We start from the raw sequence: 20,608 nt of genomic DNA, 5'->3' as shown, positions 1-20,608 counted from the left end.
TCTTAACAGTGTAGGTTTAATTTTTTTATCGCAGCGCAGATTATTCTGTGGATTCCTCTGAAAATTGTTCCAGCGGCGCAGATTCTGTGGATTCCTCTGTAAATTCTACACGTACCAGGGAGTGAAATTAGTTGTTTCGTGACCCGAATTTTGATTTCCAAGCCACGACATGGCTTACGGCATTGAGTATCAGCGTAGAAGCAGAGACACAAACGCCTCATTAGTGTCATCATTAGCATAGAGGGCTAATGTTTCATCAGCCGGAGTTGGGGCCATTGCCTGTAATGTCAGCCAATTATATTTCTGTTTTATCAGGCATTAGACATGTCACGATTCACCGTCCCCCACAGCGTCACCGTTTGGCACCACAATTTCATTCAAGAATTGATTCCTTTTTTCTAGGTGTTTGCACAATTTCATTTGTATCGCCTGTCTCCTTTGTACTGTCTTGTTTGTCCATGGCAGCATTGGGATGTAATTGGCACACATTGGAAATGATCAATTATTACACACGAGTTTTTCATCGTCTATGTCACAGTCCACTGGTTGCTAATTAAGACAACTAGCAACCAATGGATGGCGGCATAGACGAGAAAAACAAGTTTTTACCAAGTTACAAAAACGTATGTCCTGTGCCGTGTAGAGTGAATGTAAGAGTAGATTTTAATTAAGGAGATGATGAATATTTACATTCCTAAGTGTTTATCATGGAGGTCGTGAGCATAGTGTTACATGTTAGCGGTGGGGGCGGTGAGCGTAGTGTTATGTGTTAGCAATGGGGTTGGTGAATGTAGTGGTTCAGTTTTCAGGTTAATTTATTTGGTATAGCCCTGTGAGCCATTCGGCTCTTGAATCGGGTGCAACCGCAACAAACAAAAAACAAAAACATGAACAAGAAAACATCTTAAAGTGACTACGCGCAAACAGAAAAATTCAGGAAAAAACAGCAAAATCTTCCAGAAAAAGCATCGTACACCAACGCTGTGTGCAAAAATCCCAGTGGAATGCAAGTCAAACAACAACCACAAGACAACTTAGATTAAAGCCATAATTCTAACTCTGTACTACAACAAACAAACATGGCCAAACCAAAAAACTTTTCGAAATCCCCAAAATAAAGCCATAAGCAATGTAACAGTGATCATAGGAACTGTGACCGAAATTTCACAATGAACGACATAAACAACATGTACCACCAAACCCTGTAGCCATAGCTGGCTGCATGAGTTACTCTACAACAGCAGGAGCATCAGTAGGAGTATAAAAAAATTTCAAATGCACCTTCAAAGATCAGCACACTAAATCCAAACACAAGATCATACGTTGCAGCAGTCATCCGAAACGAAAACATTTGATTTTAGGCCACTGAATAGCAGTGGCAGCTAGGGCTGTGTACAACTCCTCTAGAGCAGTTTTGAGTGAAGATCTCATAGGTAGTGATTCAAGTTGCAGTTTATTGGCAATTGCATTCCAGACCCTGGGGGCCTCAATAGCAAAGGCCCTTCCTCCAGTATTTGTACGGCAAGTGTTAAGTATTTGTGATTGGGATGGTGAGCGTAGAGAAAGTTGGTGAACCCATCTGTTCGGAACTTTGAGGATTTGCCGCTAGTATGCGTGATGGTTTTTGTCCAGGTTCCCCATTTCCCTCCACATGCCAAACAACTCGCTCGATGTGCATGACGCTGTTGCAAAAGAGTATTGCAACTCGTTGAGTTTTTACTGGATAAACATCTGCCATTTATATTATTATTTTGGTGAGTAACGCGTAACCACGGAAGCACGGGTTTCCCTTGTAATCACGAGGATGATTCTGAAGTGGCCTCAACCCAACTAAACAAAGGACACGTTCATAATAAACGTTTTTGGGTCAGATCGCGTTATTTATAAATGTGTCGTAACCCTCCACCACCCGACACGGCCAATCAGCAAAAAAGTGTCACGTTGACAAAAGACGAATAGTTCACTGCTTTAGCCCACCGGTGTGTTGAAGTGTGAAACCACAACATTTACAATTTGGCCGTGTCGGGTGGTGGAGGGTTACGACACATTTATAAATAACGCGATCTAACCCAAAAACGTTGATTATGAATAATATTGGTCGCGAAAACCTACGTGTTAAACTGAAAGGACACGTTGCTCAGTGGAGCAGCCATTGCGGTTTTCCCATTGTTTCGCGATTTAGCGGAGGCCGACAATTGTGCCTGACACATGCGCTGTCCGGAATGCGCGGTCGAAACTTGTTTATCTCGAATCGTCCGCGATGTTCTGCACGGCTCGAAGTAATTGATTGCCACGTCAACTTTCGTAATGAAATTGAAGTGGGGCCCGCGCCATAAACTGCGGCAGTAACGACCCTCTTCGTCTGCCAGCTCGGTGATTTATGGACTTTAGTTGGGCATGGATGGGCATAGCTCTCGCACACACAAACTTACATTGCATAACACGTGCACTCGGCTTTCTGGCCTCGCCACCCGCTTGTGCACCAGACTGTGTATGAGGCTCGATCTTTGTCTTTCTATCGTGCAGGGAATGGTTATGCGGTAGTTGATGCGCTTCATGATAATTCCGGCGACCTGAGTTGTGATTCCCGATCATGGGTAACGTCAGTGACTGGCCTTGATTGAGAATGTTACAATCAATTTGCCAATTCCATCCCGCAACGTGGTGAAATATGGTCAAACAAGCCACATGACCGACATGGCATGTGAAGTCCTTGAGCAATGGATTGGCAAAGGGCTTTAAGATAACAAACTACGTGATAAATACTTACATACATGTAAAGTAGTACCAAATATTTGGGGCAGGCAGTTGCCATGTTAAGACGTAACAGGTGGTGTTAAGGGAGGTGGTGTTTCTGTGGTTTGTGTTTGTGCTCCCACCGTGAATGCGGTCATTTTGGTTTTCAAAGCATCAAAAGTGCGTTCCGCTCACGCCAGGAGGGAGCAGTGCTCATCTTCTGTTTTGCAGCCCCCAGCCAGATGTGGAAATTCTACATTCCTATAGCAGCATCCAGTGTGCGCATAGGAGATGGGGGGCAATCATTATTGATTTCCATCAAAATGGTGCTCACTGATCCTGTTTGTTTAACTGGCTGATCGACACCACACACACAGGGATTTTAAAGTGCACTTTCTAAGTGCGAGGCACCCCACCATGTAACCACCCCACCACCCAGCCAAATATTTAAAGTTTTTCCTGCAGCAAAAACGCATTGATGCACTCTGTCATACATGTTTGGGCTTTAAAACTTGGTCTGCTTAAAACCTCTACATGGACTTATTGGTATTTAAGTTGGCAGAACCATGGAATACCCGTTTTCCCGTGCCAGTGGTCGAGTCGTACATTCCTTGTAGTTGCTCTGTAAACGGTTGCCATAAAAACTCACTCAGACCAAGGCACCAGCCTCGATAAATATTTATTTTACATTATACTTTGACGGACTGATGCCAGCGATGAATACCATAAGTCATCAATATTAACTATTACTACCCTTTGTCAATCCCCTGCTGGATGAAGTCCTTTCCACGCCGTATGGGTCATGGTGGTTGTTGGACCATACTTGACGATGCCGGTCAGTGTGGTTTTTGGTGAAGCAGGAAGAGGGCCCAGTACCAGCTCAGGTATAAAACTCCACTGAAGTTAGCCACGGGTGGCAGTCGGATTTATTTTCCAGTGTAGGAACTACTGGGCCTCCACCACTCTTCCTCCTGGCCGTGAAAATAACGGATGCGTAAACACAATGTGCAAAGAGAGGTAGCATTCTGGATTCCAATGACAATAACAGATCATTAGCAAGAAGCCTTGTCATTTCAAATATATCCGATACATGGCTTTGGGGTCTCACAATCATTGGTGGGCCTTCACATTTGTGCTGTACTACTGTTCTGATATACTCTTTGGTTTTTTTAGTAAAGTCACGTAGGTAAAAAAGAGAAAATAAATTAAATCACGACGTTTCGGGAGCAACACAAGCAACCGTCATCAGGTGTTGACTGCTCTAGCAAAATGACTGAGTTGACGATGCATGAAGTCTGTGTTTGGATACTTTGAAGGGTTACGTTCAAGGACTCCCCTGCGCCATCAGGAGCCGCAAAAATGAAATGCTCGGAGTGATTGAGCACGGTCACTGTAATCACTGTAATGATAAGGTTGGGGTGTCACTCAGGACGGTATCGCGGTGAATGCTGAGGATAAATTGTGCTAGGAGGTACAAATCTGCCCTAAATCTCGCTTGCTGGCGGGAGTGAGGCGCGAGGGGGTGGGTTGGGGGGGGTGATGCTCGGGTTTGCATTGTGCGCCGACTGGTTGCGGTGGTGCCGTGTTCACGGCGAGTTCGGCGAGAGATTCTCCCTCCAGCACCAGAAGCCGTGTGCGGCTCTCACCTTGTCGATGCGCACCGAGTCGACCTGGCACTATACGACCCACCCGCGGAATGTCGTTAATTGCCTCAATTTGGGGGCCCGCCACTCGATTCAACCATTTGTGTAATTTTTTTGGCTCAATTTTAGCATCGTCTTAGTTGTGTTTTTTCTCTACGTGTCTTGTATGTATAGTTTTGTTTGCTCCATTTGGGTAAATTTGACAGAAGCATATTGTGTGCATATAATTTGCATGACATGTAATATTCTTAAACACATGGTTTGTTTTCAATGGCCATAGGAATGGATTTTGATCATTGTGTGCTGAGCACTAGTTTGTGTGTCCTGTGTATTTGACATGAGTGTCAGGCTCTGGTAATGGGAAATAATATTTTATAGGTATCATCAAGAGAGCCATAATATTGCGTGAGCAACATCACTACATTGACGATGTATTAAAATGTATGATTTTGAAGGCACAGTGATGCAATTATATTTCTATAATGACACACTCTGACAGTAAAGCCTTGTGTCACATTCGTATAGCTTCATGCTCATGTTGGTGGCCATCTGGGACACACTTGCTAGGCACATGTCTTCCAAGATGAAGCGTTTTGTTCTTTGGGTTGCATCTTAATACACCAGTGCCTGCCATTGACCAGGCCATGAGTTGTTGCCTCACATACAACGCTGATGCACACTCTGCAAAGAAATGTTCACCATCCATTATTCATCCAGAATACGGGACAATTTTTCTAGATGCATGTCGGTTCTCACCGTTAGGCCAAGCCAAATTAATACAGCGTGATGCACTTCTAGCTCTCAGTTCCAAATAAATATTTCTCCATCTCGCAACATAATACTATCTTGATTTGATCATGATTTGATGCTTTCGTGACTGCAGGAATCCATACTCTATGGGTTTTTTTTCCGGTAAAGTCACGTAGATATCAAATAAAATAAAACAGGACGTTTCAGGCGCAATACTAGTAGCAAACATGGAATGGGATTGGGGAGAAAAACCCATAGGAAAACATTTTTTTCATGGCTTTGGTACGATCATTTGTGGCCAGACGACAATCCTCATCTTGCTGCCGTGGAGTTGAGTTTATTTTTAAACAGTTTGCAGTTGAGAAGGTTAAGTGTTTTGCAATGAGCGAAAAACACCGGCCAAAAGTTCACTCAAAAGGCTTGCTCGCTCGCTCGCTTGCTCCCACCCGACTGCCTTCTTTCACACGGCTGGCTGAGGAAGCTGTTAAGCATTCTCTTGGGAGATGGCCGGGTGGCTCAGCGGCCAGTGCTGAGCGCAGCCACCACTGAGACCAGGGTTTGAATCTGGGTTTCAGTCACCCTTGATTAAAGTGTATTGATTCCATGGTCTCAGTCCATTAACTAATGACCACGTGCACAAAAAAGCACATCTTATTTGATTTCGTCGTTCACTTAATTTGTCTTATTCCGGCTTTGAGAATGAATTTGTTCCATTTGATTGACACGACAGGACCAATCGTTGTAGGGCATCGAAAAGGTGTGCCCTGAGTGTGGATGAAGAGTTCTATTGAAGTGACTTCAGAAATAGTTGCGTGACATTGGCTTCTGGGGTCACTCACATGGCGGTACACCGCTAGCTGAGAGAGCGCAAGTGGAACATCATTTGTTGGCGGAATAAAACGGTTCTCTGGCCTTGGGAATTTTCCCGACATTTTTTTTTGCAGCGCGGTGCTCAGTCGGTCGAACTTTAAAGGAACAATAAATCTCCTCGTGACGCCGTCGCCGCGTCAAGGCAAGGCTTGTACCAGCCATCCCGGGCGTCGTGGTGGCGGCAGTCGCCGGCACGCTTCATCGGCCGCGAGAGGCGCTGGCGTCGCCGAGTAATCATCGCACATGAAATAGTCGCGGCTATTTTATATTTCTTTTCGAGGTGTGATTTAAAACACCGGAATGCCAATCCCCAGGACCCGCTTGTAAATGAAACGACAAAAGGAGGGAGATTGAATTTGAAGGAAAGGTTTTTTTTCTTACTCCCTACCTCTTAAAGCGCTTATGGAAAAAAACATCACGTGCCCGCCCAAAGCTACATCCACAAAAACATTGCGTTTGGGCCAGGGCCCCGCAAGGGAGCATCATTGGCAGATTGAGTCCAAAGCTGCCCATGTCGTAACTCACCCCCCCCCTTCTTCGCGATAACATGCATGATGGTTAGTCCAACGTGCTGCCGCCGTCACAGCCAACACCGAGCTCCTCATTAGGGTGCCTTCCTTGACTGGACTTGATTGACACTGGCCTCAAACATAAAATGATCCCAGGCCTTGACCTCTGCATCCCCTTGAATTGAAGGCTCAATGCAGGGCAGTTGTGTTGTGCTTGGACCACTGTACTGCATTTTAGCTGGTCCAGGTTTGATTTCTGGCTAAGATGTACAAACCGGCATCAATTGGTGTCTGGACCTCTCCCGAGCCTCTGCTAGGTCGACTCGCCCTTAAATGCGTGTGAGCGTCAAGGCTGGGAAAACAGGTGGCCAGATGTGGTTCTAAGCACACCATCGTACACCTTTCTGGCGTTAAGAGGTACTCCCTTACGGCATACATTGTAATTCAATTTCTTGTACAATTCTAAATGTTGATTGTTTGTCTTCTTGTGTGTGTTTGCAGTGCATTGCAACAGGCGTGTTTGCCATCCTTCTCTCCAAGAACCTACAGAGACCTTGCTTTGTAAGTAAATAAGTAACAGCATTGTCACTTACAATGTGTACTTGTACAGCCTTTTTGTCAATCCACTGCAGGATGATAGCTTCCCCACCCTGTGGGCCGTGGGGATTATTCGACCATTGTTATACTTCTCTACGCTGGTTAGTGTAGCTTCGTGGCGACAGGGAGCATAGACATGTTGGCATAGAAGTACAGTACAACAGTAGATTCTGCTCCCAAACATAGTCCCGCAGCCCTATCATAACCAGCTTATACGGTACATGCTGGTCACCCATCCGAGAGCTGTCCAGGCTCAACCCTGCTTGGCATCAGATATCTGTTGAGATAGTAAACCAATTGCAGGTGAATTGCAGATAATTTAGTACTCGGAACAGCAATGTGTTGATGGGCCACATCTTGATTCGTAAGACTGAGTTGAGCTAATACTCGTTAATGGTTTGCCTTGTTAAATAAACAAACCCTCCTGCCACTGCATTGATGTGAGAAAGCAAATTGATCAATAGGTTCAACTTATTTAAATTTCTGTGATTAAATAGACCCACTTGGTAATTTTTTTAATGCTATTTTGTTATCACCCTTAATTGTAATCATAATCATTTTTAAATCTAATATTAATCATCTTTGTATACAAGTATCAATACTTAAAATTTTCTAAATCATATTCCAAGCTGTATTTTAAACAAAGGAGGAAATATAATTGTTTTAGACCAGTTCATAATTTTTATTGCTCAGATAATTAACAACTGAGTGGTTTGGATGTGTTACACACACCCACACACACCCATAGACACGTACACGTGCAGTAGATTCACTGGCTAGCCACTGCATAAAGGATGCTGCCTTTATGCTTTCCATCCTAATGTGCTAATTACGCAGAAACTGCATAACATTGGCAATCGTTCCCAAAAACTAGCCACTGGTATCGGTAAACTTGTGCGGTAAGTTTAATCGTAATAGGTTAAGGGGTTTTACAGTTCTAATACTTAGCCGGTCAATGGAGTTGTTGAGCCATACTTCACCACACTTGTCAGTGCGGGATGATGAAGGAAGGTCCCATGACCGGAACAGATATCACTCGCCGCTGATGTTAGCTGTGGCTGGGAATTTAACTCGAGTCACCAGGTTCATATCACAGTGGTATGAATTGCACATGTGCGGCCCCCATGTCCCCGGAAAGCACACCTCACACCATACTGTGCTCCCACCCAAAATTACACTGCCACACTACATCCCACATATCAGCAGTGAAAATGAAATCTGTGACCCTGAGCAACACTGTATATCTGCTTGCCTAATTTGATCCCTCACTGTGTCGGCCCGGTGCAAGGGCAGGCAGAAACGATGTCTTGGGGAATGAGCCACAGTCTGGCTTTCGCCTCTTCAACCTCTCCCTCTTCCCCACCCCCTCCATGCTTTCTGTCCTTGGATACCCCCTTGAATTTGTCACACCTGCAGTGAGAGGGACCGGGGACAAGGGAGGCAGCACTTGACTTTCTTTTTTTGTAAGGAATTATTTTGGCAGCGATGGTACGAGGCGAAGGAGCGGCCTCCCCCTGGGACGGTCACGGCAAGCGGGACCGCCCGCGTAGTAGTGGCATCGGCTAACGACCCCGGAGGGTGACACCGCATGGCCATTTCAATAGGGGTCGCTTTTTTACACGAGGAAAAAATGGCATTGCATTTGTGTAGCGCATTGCAACGTCAAGACCACATGAAGTGAGAACAAATAACGTGTAGTTCCTATAAAACGGCAATTAAGAGAGTGAAATTGTTTACAAAAAAAACACGCTTTGCTGCAACATAAAACGTTATTGAAATCGATTTTTAAAAAATGAGTCGGGCGTGATTTGAGAATAAAGGGATGGTGAATGGGTGACTTGCTGAGGACGGTGATGAGTTTCCAAGGCCTGAAGCGTAATATTAAAAGGTTCTGTCACTCTTCGTGCGTGCTGTGAACGGACAGAGCCAGAATGTTCCTGTGCCATGTGAAAGGAGTGAACGAACCGAGACGAGCACACCGCAGTTCAGTCGACCAAGAGAGATCGAGTCCATGTAGAGTCTTCTTATGAGCTTACAGTACAACCATGATGTCTACTCTGCGTAAATTGATATGCCTCTCTCATCCAGCACCAGGTGGTCTTTCTTCATGCTCTGTACACAGAGTTCTCAGTCGTTGGTCGTTTATATGCTAATTGTTAGCCCTGAGAGCTAAGGTTGGCTGATTCATGTGAAAATCCACATTTATTATATCATGGGTGGGGGGCGTGGGTGCAATCATTGGTGACTGGGACAAGACCATTAAAAACATAACACAACTTCTGGTTTAACCACGGGTGGCTGAAACCCAGATCTGAACCCAGGATGTTAGCGGTACGGCCTCGGTGCAGTACTGACAACCATTATGAGTTCATTGGGATATTCGGTCATAAAATGTTTCTGTTTAACCGTTGTTTTTATAATTACAACACAAAATGGTTCGGAACCAACAACAGAGATTAGCACTGCCTTATTACTCAATTCAGCACAGAGACCCTTAATCTCAAGACCATTTCGGGAAAGATCCGGTGTGGGATGTTTGGCCAATTTCTCGTTGAGCATTTTAAGAAGATGGCCTCCCCTCGCCTCGCATTCCCTGTTCCTAGATTACATATCCATTCCCCTTCTCCCTTCCCCACCCAGCCCTGGTTTAGCCCCCTGATTCTCCCCACTCCTGTGTCCATTACCATGGCAACAATCAGACCTTCCTGATGTGGGTATGTTCAATGGGTTGCTTATGCCGTCCGACATCAGCACCACATGCGTGGTGTTTGCTGCATTGTGATGAATGTGTGGGAGTGAGTGTGTGTGTGTCTTTGTCATGAGGAGCATTTGTGAAGTGGTTCGCGCAATGCGCTACGAATCTGTTTGATTCCTGGCCAATCGCTAACATCAGTGGCAACCGATATCACAACCTCTCCTGCACCTTCCCTAGGTTGACTCAGCCAAACATAAACACACGTGATTGTGTGTGATCATCTGCACCATGGTTTTGGTCACACGACCCCCTCCCCTCATATAGGCCTCACTAGATCCTAGCTAAAAGCATTTAAAAGCTAAAAGTACAATGGTCGTTAAAGTTACACGAGGGATATTTGTCGTTTTCTGTGTTTGTATGCATGCGATTTTATAAAGGGGGTGTGGTGGAGCATATTTGTCAGTCAATCTGGTAATCTAGGCTTGATTCCTGTCCCCCTGTCCTCTGCTGTCCACGATGGCCATCACTCGTAGCAAATCGGTTTCTGAATCAGATCAGCCCGGCATTAAATAAGTACCTGGTGAAGTGCGGTGTCAACATCAGTCACTGTGGAGTGGGGAGACGAAGGTGGCTGAGCATACATCATGTGGCCTCCATCACTGCATCACTTGCACGCCATGCCTGCCTTGCTGGGTAGGGATAGAACGACTCGCCACCCCCTCCGCGGTTTGAGCAAGCACAAATATTCAGGGTCCCGATTCGGTTCACATTTTTATGATTGTTCTTCCTCACTGGTTCACGTTGGCTCCCCACTGCTGCTGGGTATGCAATGATTCACTCCGAGCGAATTGATGAATTCTCAAATACCAGCCTTTTTTTGAATCATGCATGTAGCCTGTTTTGCAAACTTATTGTCACTGTCTCAGTTGTAATAAAAAAAAAAGTTGGTCTTGTTTATAGAATGTTGTTTACTGCATTACCCCGGGCATAACATTTGCGTAGTGTGTAATTTGCATAAAACGTAAATAATTAAATACCACCCACACCATTTGGTGCATGTTTCGCGAACGTAAGAATAGAGATTGCGCGACGACGTAACGGTTTGTTAGGTGCCCGGTGACTGCAGAGTTTTCGTGAAACGCAACCCAAATATGATGCAACGTAACTCATTGTTTTGTCGTACAAAATTGGATGCGTCCACGACAACCAAGAAGTGGTCAGCGTAGCTGCAGGGACAAAAAACGGAGATGCCGAGGGACGATAGGGCACTCTCCGCTTGAAATCTGACGCAAGCCGAACCTCGTTCCATCAATTCCTCGCTTCGTTATCCTGAAGCAGAAGATTGGTGCTGGACACAACCACATGTTGGCAAATGTGATTTGTAACTTTGATCCTTACCGGTGTATCGGTCATTCAATTTTAATGTGCAATGTTATTGAAGGACTCTGTGCTGTCTATGTGTGGTCTGGGATTGTTCTTCTTGTTCTGCTGCCTTGCCCAAGCTTGCATTTAGCGTTGAAAATTTTTCAGAAATGTACATGCTTGTGCAATGTTTTCTTATTCAGTGACTTGCTTACATTTTCTGTATTTTGCATTCCTATCGTTTTTTTGTATTGTTTGTTGTAACTTGCCGACCCGCCCCCAACTGGGACATCTGTGAAAAGAGCTTCATAGCTCATTGGATTCCCCTTCCAGTCTAAATAAACATTCTGATTCTGTCTCCTCACTTGCCGTGGCAGCAAACGGGTCTTTTGGTGACGTCCTCGCTCTGCTGCCTGCTGACGGCGCTGTGCTGGGTGACGCTTGGCCTGGCCGTGGTGCTCACCGTCAAGAGCAACGGCCGCAACCTGGAGCAGGAGTGCATGGAGCCTCAGGAGGTCGCTCGACACCGCTCGTCGGGGCAGTCTGTCACGCAGATGCCCTGCGCCAGTGACCCCTCCCGCCTCTACGTGAGTCCGCCCCCCCTTACCAGCCTTGGGCGCCGCGGTAGTGAGATGGTATCTACCTGGCCTGGTGTACATGTGGTCGTGGGTTCAATCCCAGCCTTGACGATGCCTGTATATTTGGAATTTGCATGTCTCTCTCCCCGCGGTCGCGTGGATTTCTCCCCGGGTCCTCCGGTTTTTTCCTCCACATTTAGAAACGTGCGTTTGGAGTATTTGGCGCCTATACATTTTGTACTTCGTTTGGCTATCATTTGTGGAAAGGTTGCTTCTGAACACGAGCTGTATAGCTCAGTGGGCGTTACCTATAAATAAATAGAAATAGAAAAAAAAACCTTGCCAGCATCGACCAACGCTGTCGCCACGTTGCCACGGACATTTGCCATAGCAGACCCGAGCCGTGCCGTGCACGTTCCACTAATGACCCGGCGCTGTGCCGCTCCATGCACCCGGCCCCTGCAACGCCATCCGCCCCTGCCCGCTGGAGGAAAATAATCGTAATTATTTTCAGGGATTAACATATCCTTGGGTTATGTTAAGCTGTGCCAAGCCAAAATCTCATACTTTAATTATCACCACAGCCATGTGGTCTTTTTTTTTAGACAAAAGTACAGCCACGAAGTTGACTCAAGCGGGAGACGCCTTTGACCACAGCGTCTCTTCAGCATTTAGGCCTTGACATCACGACCCTTAAAGAGCGGCGATCCACTCTCAACGGCGCCCGAACATCGCATGGTAGATGCGGTCACCTCCACACCAGGCACCTACAATAAGAAACCTGGATTCACATTGAGCCAGTCCTGGTGGTGGTGCACATCTAATCCAGTGCTTTGTAAGGGAAGGGGTTAATGAAATACATGCATTTATTTTTGTTACTAAAAATCCCCATTGGGCTGCAATGTGGGCAGGAGATGGCAATAGAGTAAGTTTATGAACCTATCTGTGTGAGCCTTGAAATGCCATTCGCTCGTGTGTGCACGGGGCTTATCTGAGAACTCCTCATTTACTCCCACGTGCTAAGCACTCCTAAAATGCTGTTGGTCAAACATCTGAGGGCGGCAGGACCCTCTTGAAAATGAGCTTGAAAAATCTAGTGAGGCTTTCCTGGACGTATAAATTACTTTTTTTTCTCTTAGACTTGTCGCCATGGTGTAATGGCTAGAACACTGGACTTGCAATCCAGAGGCACCAATTACATTCAGTTTACACAATGTGGCCAATTTCTTAAATTCTCCTGCGTCGTTCCGCCCAGCAGTATAAATGGGTACAACATCATTTGTTCGAACAGCAGGTCAAGCGTATTTTATATAACTAGGTGAGATCACAAGAGACCCGGGATAGTCTAATTTGCAACATGGACCCGGGCCATTTTTGCAGGTCACATGTGGTGGGGTAAATTGTGGGTTCTTCTAAGAGGTTTGATCAGTGTGGAAAAGGAAGCCAGATATACTCTTGAGGGGCTGGCTAGAGTTCCCACTCAGTCGCGTGAGCAAGCAATGGCAGGGCTACACCTTCATCTTTTTAAAATGAATTTCAGATTTACATCCATGATAACAAAGATTGAATATATGTCAAAACGCAGCTGGTAGACACCCTGCCGGATGGAATGGCCATGTTGTGTTCCACAGGGGGGGGAGGGTGGTGGTGTGTGTTTGGGAGCGCGTGTGAATGGCCTTTGTGAGCCTAAGTGTGCTAGCCTGAAATCCCGGCGCGTGTGCAAGAACGCGTGCTAAGAGCTTACGTTAGCAAAAAATCTCGACAACAACTGTCCCTAATGCAAATACAGTTACCCAAGTCTGCCTCCAAAAAGCGATAATGAAATATCAACTCACTCTCGTCCACTCGAATAAGAAACGTTCTTAGTCGGTTGGCAGGAAGCCATTGTAACAGCGACACGGCACAGGAACTGGCAGCAGGCAGACGGACGCCATCCGCTCCAAATCAAATGAATCGTCTTGATTTGTACAAACATTGCGGTCTCACTCATCTCTACGAAGCTGGCCAGGTGGCCTGGCAGTCGAGCTAGCAGCCCGCAGGCGGTAGAGCCAGCAGCCCGCAGGCGGTAGAGCCAGCAGCCCGCAGGCGGTAAAGCCAGCAGCCCGCAGGCGGTAGAGCCAGCAGCCCGCAGGCGGTAGAGCCAGCAGCCCGCAGGCGGTAGAGCCAGCAGTCTGCAGGCGGTAGAGCCAGCAGTCTGCAGGCGGTAGAGCCAGCAGGCGGTAGAGCCAGCAGCCAGCAAGCGGTAGAGCCAGCAGGCGGTAGAGCCAGCAGGCGGTAGAGCCAGCAGGCGGTGGAGCCAGCAGCCTGCAGGCGGTAGAGCCAGCAGCCAGCAGGCAGTAAAGCCTGCAGGCGGTGGAGCCAGCAGCCTGCAGGCGGCAGAGCCAGCAGCCCGCAGGCGGTAGAGCCAGCAGCCCGCAGGCGGTAGAGCCAGCAGCCCGCAGGCGGTAGAGCCAGCAGCCCGCAGGCGGTAGAGCCAGCAGCCCGCAGGCGGTAAAGCCAGCAGGCGGTAGAGCCAGCAGCCTGCAGGCGGTAGAGCCAGCAGTCTGCAGGCGGTAGAGCCAACAGGCGGTAGAGCCAGCAGGCGGTAGAGCCAGCAAGCCTGCAGGCGGTAGTCTGCGAGTTAAAATCCTTGTTTTGGGGTGCGTTGCCTTAGCCCACCATTTCTCCACGGTAATAATATCAGCACTTCTTTGTGGGAAAGTCAACAGTTGTTGTTCTTTGGATACAGTGGCCCTTGCCATAGAATTGTGGAATTTCCACCGCTGGCTCAGGGCTGTAAACAGGGGATGGGCCACCACCTTAATGCTCATTTGACCCAGAAATCACTTTGCCATCTCCATCAGTGGTCGTAAAGGAAAATTATCCAAAAATAAACTGCTCTTGAAGCAAACCACCTCGGCCACGTCTGGGCTGTCCAGCGTGAATATGAAACTTTGTTAATAAGAAAAAAAATTCCTTAAATGGCATGGCCAGGCATGTCATGATGCCACTTGTGGTGTCAATGACATGTGTGTATTTTGTTAAATATTAATATTAACATCAGTGGAATAATGTCTTAGTCATAGTCATCATTAGCTATGGTCAATCCACTGCTGGATGAAGTATGACAAGAGTGCCTGACCATAATTTTTATCTTTTGTTCTCCTGAATGAATCTTCAAACTCATGTCTGACTGCCTGGGACACACAAACAGCCTAGTTGGTTCGGGGCAGGATGGTGTTTTTGGGCTGGACTCTTCAAACAACAACAATAAACTGTTGACTTCTCACAAAGTGTTCCTTATTTTATGTTGATATTTGGCTGAGCTGATCACCAATCAGGATTTGATCTTGCTCTCTCGATTGTGAGTCATTCTCTCAGACTAGAGCACCACCAATTGGATTTACCACCCATGACTTTACGGAGCTGTTAAAGAGTGACGCCCTGAATTCTTCCTGCATTTCTATCACGACACAACTTGTCCCCTCCGCACACACACTTTGCGAGTTGGTACACACCCCGCCTCCTCCCAGGCCCATCGTCTGGCGCGTCCCAGTTGGCACCTGCACGCGCACGGGTTGCGGAGTTTTCTGGGTAATAGAGATGTCAGCCCGTTAGGCAAGCTTCCGCGCGTGCGTACATTTGTACGCGCGTGTGAGCGTTATGACGCTCCACCAATGTGGCCATCCCTTGGCCGCGCGACGCCTTCCCCCCTCCATCTGCCGGCTGCTCGACGTGCGACCTGGCGCCCGTAGCATGTTCGGCGGCCAGCAGGCCCGCTGCTCGCTGCGACCGGGAGCCTTAAATGGGGCGTGATTCATTGCCCCCGGGCAGGAGGGGGGGTGGCCCGTGTTCTGCTTTTTCGCCGTGACGTCGCTCACGAAGGAGCCGCTCTGGAGAGACGTGTTGCGTCTCGGCTCGCCCGCAGCGTTCACCTCGACTTGTAACACTCGTAGGGAATTTTATTGGAACTTGGGGCATGGTGGTGGTAGTGCTGCTGCACCACGCCTGTAATTACGCACTTTACGATGATATTTTTTCATGTAATTTCTTCATGGCACAAATAAGTGCGTACACTGAAATTGTGAAAGTGCAAATACGATGCAAACATCATATTCATTTGATATTGCGATGTTACATTGAGGTTAACGGAAGCTCACTAAGCTGTACAAACGGAATGGTAAAGATGATGATTTACACTATGAGATCTCTTTTACCATTGCAAACATGATGCCTTGAATAAAGGTGTCAGTTTTGTACCAGTTAAAAGGGTAAAAACCTACCATTAAAGATGATGATATTCAGTGAGACGGCAAAACGAGACGAATCATGATCCCCCCCCACCCCCAGTCGTGATATGTCATTGAATCGCTGGGGTGGGGGTCAATCATTACATGCCTACCCATAATCCAGTTCTGTGTGGATCACAACGACGTATGTTGCTGTGAGACTACCAGACAGCTGTTCGGTGAGGTTGTCAAGATGTAGCAGGACAGCAAGTTTATAATTGACCTTGCATAAATATAACTCGGTTACGGATTCATTCAAAACTTAAGATCCTCCTAATCCTGCCCAGCTGCAATATGGCCGGAAGGTGGTTGTGCAGCAAGTAGGTTCATAAACGTATATCTGCGTACACTGTGGAGTGTTATCCCCTATAGTGTGCATGGATTTTCTCCAGGCAGGCTGGTGTCCACCCACATGGTATTGTTATTGAAGCTTTCAGCCTGAAACTTTCCACTGTTGGGCAAAGACCTCCTCAATTGTTTTCATTCTCTTCCTTGTCTTCATTGTTCCTGTCCACAAACTCTGTCGTTCGTTTCTCTAGCTCTTCCCCTGAGTGATCTCCGATCAGAAGTTAATTTTGTTCATCTCCCGTCAGTCGTGATGTTCAATAATACTCGAAATGGATTTGTTAAAATATTCTAAGCAGGAACCTTTTGAAATGGAGTCACGAGACTCATTTATTAACTAAAGGCTGTAATTGTGAAATCACTTTCTCCTTCCTAAAACCCCAACATCTGTTTCTGAATATTTTCCCTTTGCTTTCATAAGGTCACGCTCACATTTGGGGCTCCCCTCTGTACCCACACGCGTGTTGTACCTAACAAAAGCTTAAACTGAAACGGGGTATTAATAATATTAAGGGGTGTGAGTGGCTGTGTGCGCTCCGTGTGCCCATTTAGGGTGCCCAGGGTTGACTCCAAAACTGCTGCTCAGCTCTTTGTCTTTTCTTCCTGGCCATTTGCCAGGACCGCAGTGTTTTTGTTTTTATAAAATTTTCCCGTGTTTTTTTGTAACCACGGTCTCCCTAAAGGGATTACCTTCGAGAGAGAGAGAGGGCCCGGGGAGGGGTTTTTGTTATGCCGAGAGGCAGCGGTATTTTCTTCCGAATCGCCAGTTCCCACGAGACCGCCCATCGCTAATCCGACATCCGAGCAGTCCCCCCCCCTCCTTTCACACTTGCTTTCCTTCCCACCCAAAGAGATCCGTTTCCAAGAAAACGTGACATTACACACTAAAGCGCTGGTAATGACAAGAATATTTATTTGCGCCCTTCTGTTGTATTCTTTTAGATGATGTTTTTTGAACGAGATGCACACACACACAACGGCTTCCCCTTTAGCTGTATCGACTGTTGGGGCAAGTGCTGTTAGCGAGCACCTATTGAGGTTGGCATGGCACATGAGGAGGAGGAGGTGGTGCCAGAACAGGACTGCCTTTGTCTCCTAATTGCCAATGCGGATGCTTACACTTTACGCATATTACCAAGCATTCGTTTAAGGCGAAGTTGACCTAGGGGAGGCGTAAGACATATTCATATTTCACTTGCTACTGATGTGCATCGTGGTCGTGAATTTGCATCCAAGTCGCGGGTATAATAGTGAACGCCACAGACCACTACGCCATCACTCCCCACACAAACACTGGTCAGAAACAGTGCTTGGAATCTTAACCAGCATAATAATTATGAATGCAACTCCACTGCAATGCAAAGTGTCTGCTTAAAACGCTATATAAGCGAAGCATAATGTTGGTTCATGTAATAATGGCAACATAATGCAAGCATATGGTTCACAGCTATAATCTATGCAGCTGCTAAATGGGTTGGGTGAATTGCTTCCACCACACCCACGTGGAGGTGGGGGTGTGGTGGCATGTCGTGTGGCACACCCGCTTCGAGGCGGGAGTGAGTGAATCACGCAGAATGCGTACGGTTCAAATGAACGACGGCCCCAAAGTGCCTCCTCTACACAGCGTACTTATGACTTTCCCTTCCATTACATCACACAACCTCTCACCAAATCTCCTTACAGCAATAACTCACTCTTGCCTTTTCAGTGTTTCACCGCTCTCATAATTGTCTCGTGTAATGTACCACCATTAGCGTCTCGCGATACATTTTGAATTATTTATCATTGTCGTTTACGAGGTGGGGGAGGGATGGAGCGGTGTTGGGGGGGGGGAGCGTCGAGGAAGGAGGGGAGTTTCTGAGAGATTTGCAAGCAAGAGACTTAGATCTGCTGATTTACAATAAATACACGTCAAACTCAGCGTGTTTTTAAGACGTAGGAAGCTCGAGTTGGCACCACAGATATCCTGGGTTTGGATTTCGGCAGATGCCTGTGATTATTAGCAGGGTTTTCTAGTGTGGTGAGTTGATGACCTCTTAGCCCTGTCACCAACCACTGCAAAAAACATAACATTTGGTTTTGCGCATAATTTGTCTAAATTCCAACTCTGACATGTAAAAACATCAGTTTAGTTGTCTGAGGACAAACATTAATCTCTGTAGCACGGTGGGTGGGAATGTGTTGCCCCTTCAGTGTCGCCCAAGGATCTCTCGAAGGGATCGACGAGGTAGTTGTGTCATCGGTATCCGCAGGCCGCCCTCTGACATGAAGGGTTGCACTGCGAGAGTTCCTCGAATGGATTCTTCATCTTGTGACACATTGTAGCTGCGTCACCCCGAGCTATGAATGCCCTGATAGTGGCATTGTCTTTGTACCGTTCACCGTTTGGCATTCTCTGGTGTGACTGGTGAGACTAGGCTAAAGACCCTAAAGAAGGCTGTCTGGTGTAGACCCATCCGTTTCAAAGACGATGCCTTTATTCTCAGAGCATGTTTTTTTTGCATTTGTGTGGTTAATGCAGACATGATTCCTTGCAAATAGTTTCTATTTGGTGTTTGAACATCTTGACACCGGTTTTATTGCCAGAAAGGGTAAAACCTATTCGTATTTTTTAATACTTTGATACGGCAAAAAAGGTCCCATGTTGATAATGATGTTGTTGCGTCGTTTCATCTGCGATGGCGATGATGTCCCCCCCCCTCCCCCCGCCCTGTGCAGGACACCACGATGGCCCTGTGGTTGATAGAAGTGCTGATGGCGCTGGTGGAGATGGGGCTGTCCATCCGTTGCATCATCGTGGCTGTGATCCTGCGTGGATGCGGGCCGTGCATGCGCCCCGCGCCCTACGAGAACCACATGCAAAAGGTGGCGGAGGCAGAAACATTGACCACACCGGTCGTATGGGCCTCACCGCATGCACCGGCCACACCACCACCACTTCCATCTCACACATCTCTGCCAGCACAGACACAGATCCGTCATCCTTTGCGCGAAAACGCAAATTCACAAAACCAGGTTCGCAACGACGCATCGATTAATATCGATGGGTGTGGAGTCTCGCGTTTCCACGACGCGCCCATCGGGTCGCGCGCATGAATCGACCTGTTGACGACTTGCATACGTTGTGCGTGATTACATCATTTGAACAACCGTGCAGCCACTTGAGGTGCTACATCAACTGCATGGAGACGAGTCACGAGTAGACACGTGCCCCTGATTTTGGAGCTCGTGCAGCGGCCGGCTCGAACCAGCTCTACTCGTGTGGCTCCTCGCCAGCGGCGGTCGCCTCTCTTTGATACAGCCACCATTGAACGCTGGTTCTGAATCAGAATCTGAAGCTTTATGTATACAGGTGGAGGAATCCAATGAGCTATGAGGCTCTGTTTTTACAGATGTCCAGTTAGGGCAGGTCAGAAAGTTACAGAGGTTGTGTATGTATGTTGAACTTCCTTCGCACCGTACGTAGCTAACCGTGTCTCTTCCACCCCTGACAAAAGTGCGAAGGGCTGGCGACGAATGTTCGACTGAGTGACTAATATTGGCGGGTTTTTAACTGTGCTCTCCCCATGCATTGTCTCTAGTCGGGGCGTCCGTTTTTGGAGTGCTTTCAAATGTTCATAATCATCTCATAACCTTGGTTCTTTTGGTAAAGTCACGTCAAAGGGAAATAATAAAATAATAATACATATCAAACAATAAAATTATCACGACGTTTCAACTGCAACACAAGCAATCATCATCAGGTGTGAAATCCACAGCAATACATTTTATTATTATGTCCCTTCTACGTGACTTTACCGAAAGAACCAAGAATATGAATCCCTGCAGTTAGGAAAGCTTTAAATCAAAATTTCACCTCATAACCGTATAGATACACACACAGGGTGTCTGTCCTGGGCTGTTTGTCAATGAGGGAAAGGCCGTAAAGTCACATTCAGTAGCTTTTAGTGATGGTTATGCACTTCGGACATTAAAACGTTTGAGAATGCAGTCACGAGCATGCCATGTTGAGTGTCGGCAAAGTTTTAGTTGTTTTGAGTTGAGACTTTATTTCAAGGTTGGCTACGTACGGTGCGAAATACGTTCAACCGAGTAAGAAGTGCAAATGACTTCTACACTCACTTTGCTTCTGTCCTTTCCCGCCACCATCACCGATATCATCACTGCCAATACCACCACCATCACCACCAATACTCCCACCACTCATAACACTTAACACTAACCCCACCACAAAAATTAAAGATCCCCCGTGTAG

General features: G+C 46.9%; 1 protein-coding gene across 1 annotated transcript in view; it reads left to right on the top strand.

Annotated features, from left to right (window-relative positions):
- Positions 1-20,608, top strand: part of LOC144945096 (keratinocyte-associated protein 3-like) — a 42,992-nt gene that overhangs the window by 18,414 nt on the left and 3,970 nt on the right. The window contains exons 3-5 of the mRNA XM_078873352.1: positions 7,010-7,069; positions 11,540-11,749; positions 19,072-19,218. Of these exons, the coding sequence (XP_078729478.1) occupies positions 7,010-7,069; positions 11,540-11,749; positions 19,072-19,218 (417 nt within the window). The remainder of the gene's footprint in view (positions 1-7,009; positions 7,070-11,539; positions 11,750-19,071; positions 19,219-20,608) is intronic.

The sequence above is a fragment of the Lampetra fluviatilis genome, chromosome 2 (assembly GCF_964198595.1).
Source record: "Lampetra fluviatilis chromosome 2, kcLamFluv1.1, whole genome shotgun sequence".
In the NCBI taxonomy this organism is placed as follows: domain Eukaryota; kingdom Metazoa; phylum Chordata; class Hyperoartia; order Petromyzontiformes; family Petromyzontidae; genus Lampetra; species Lampetra fluviatilis.
This window is presented reverse-complemented; position numbering and strand designations above follow the sequence as displayed.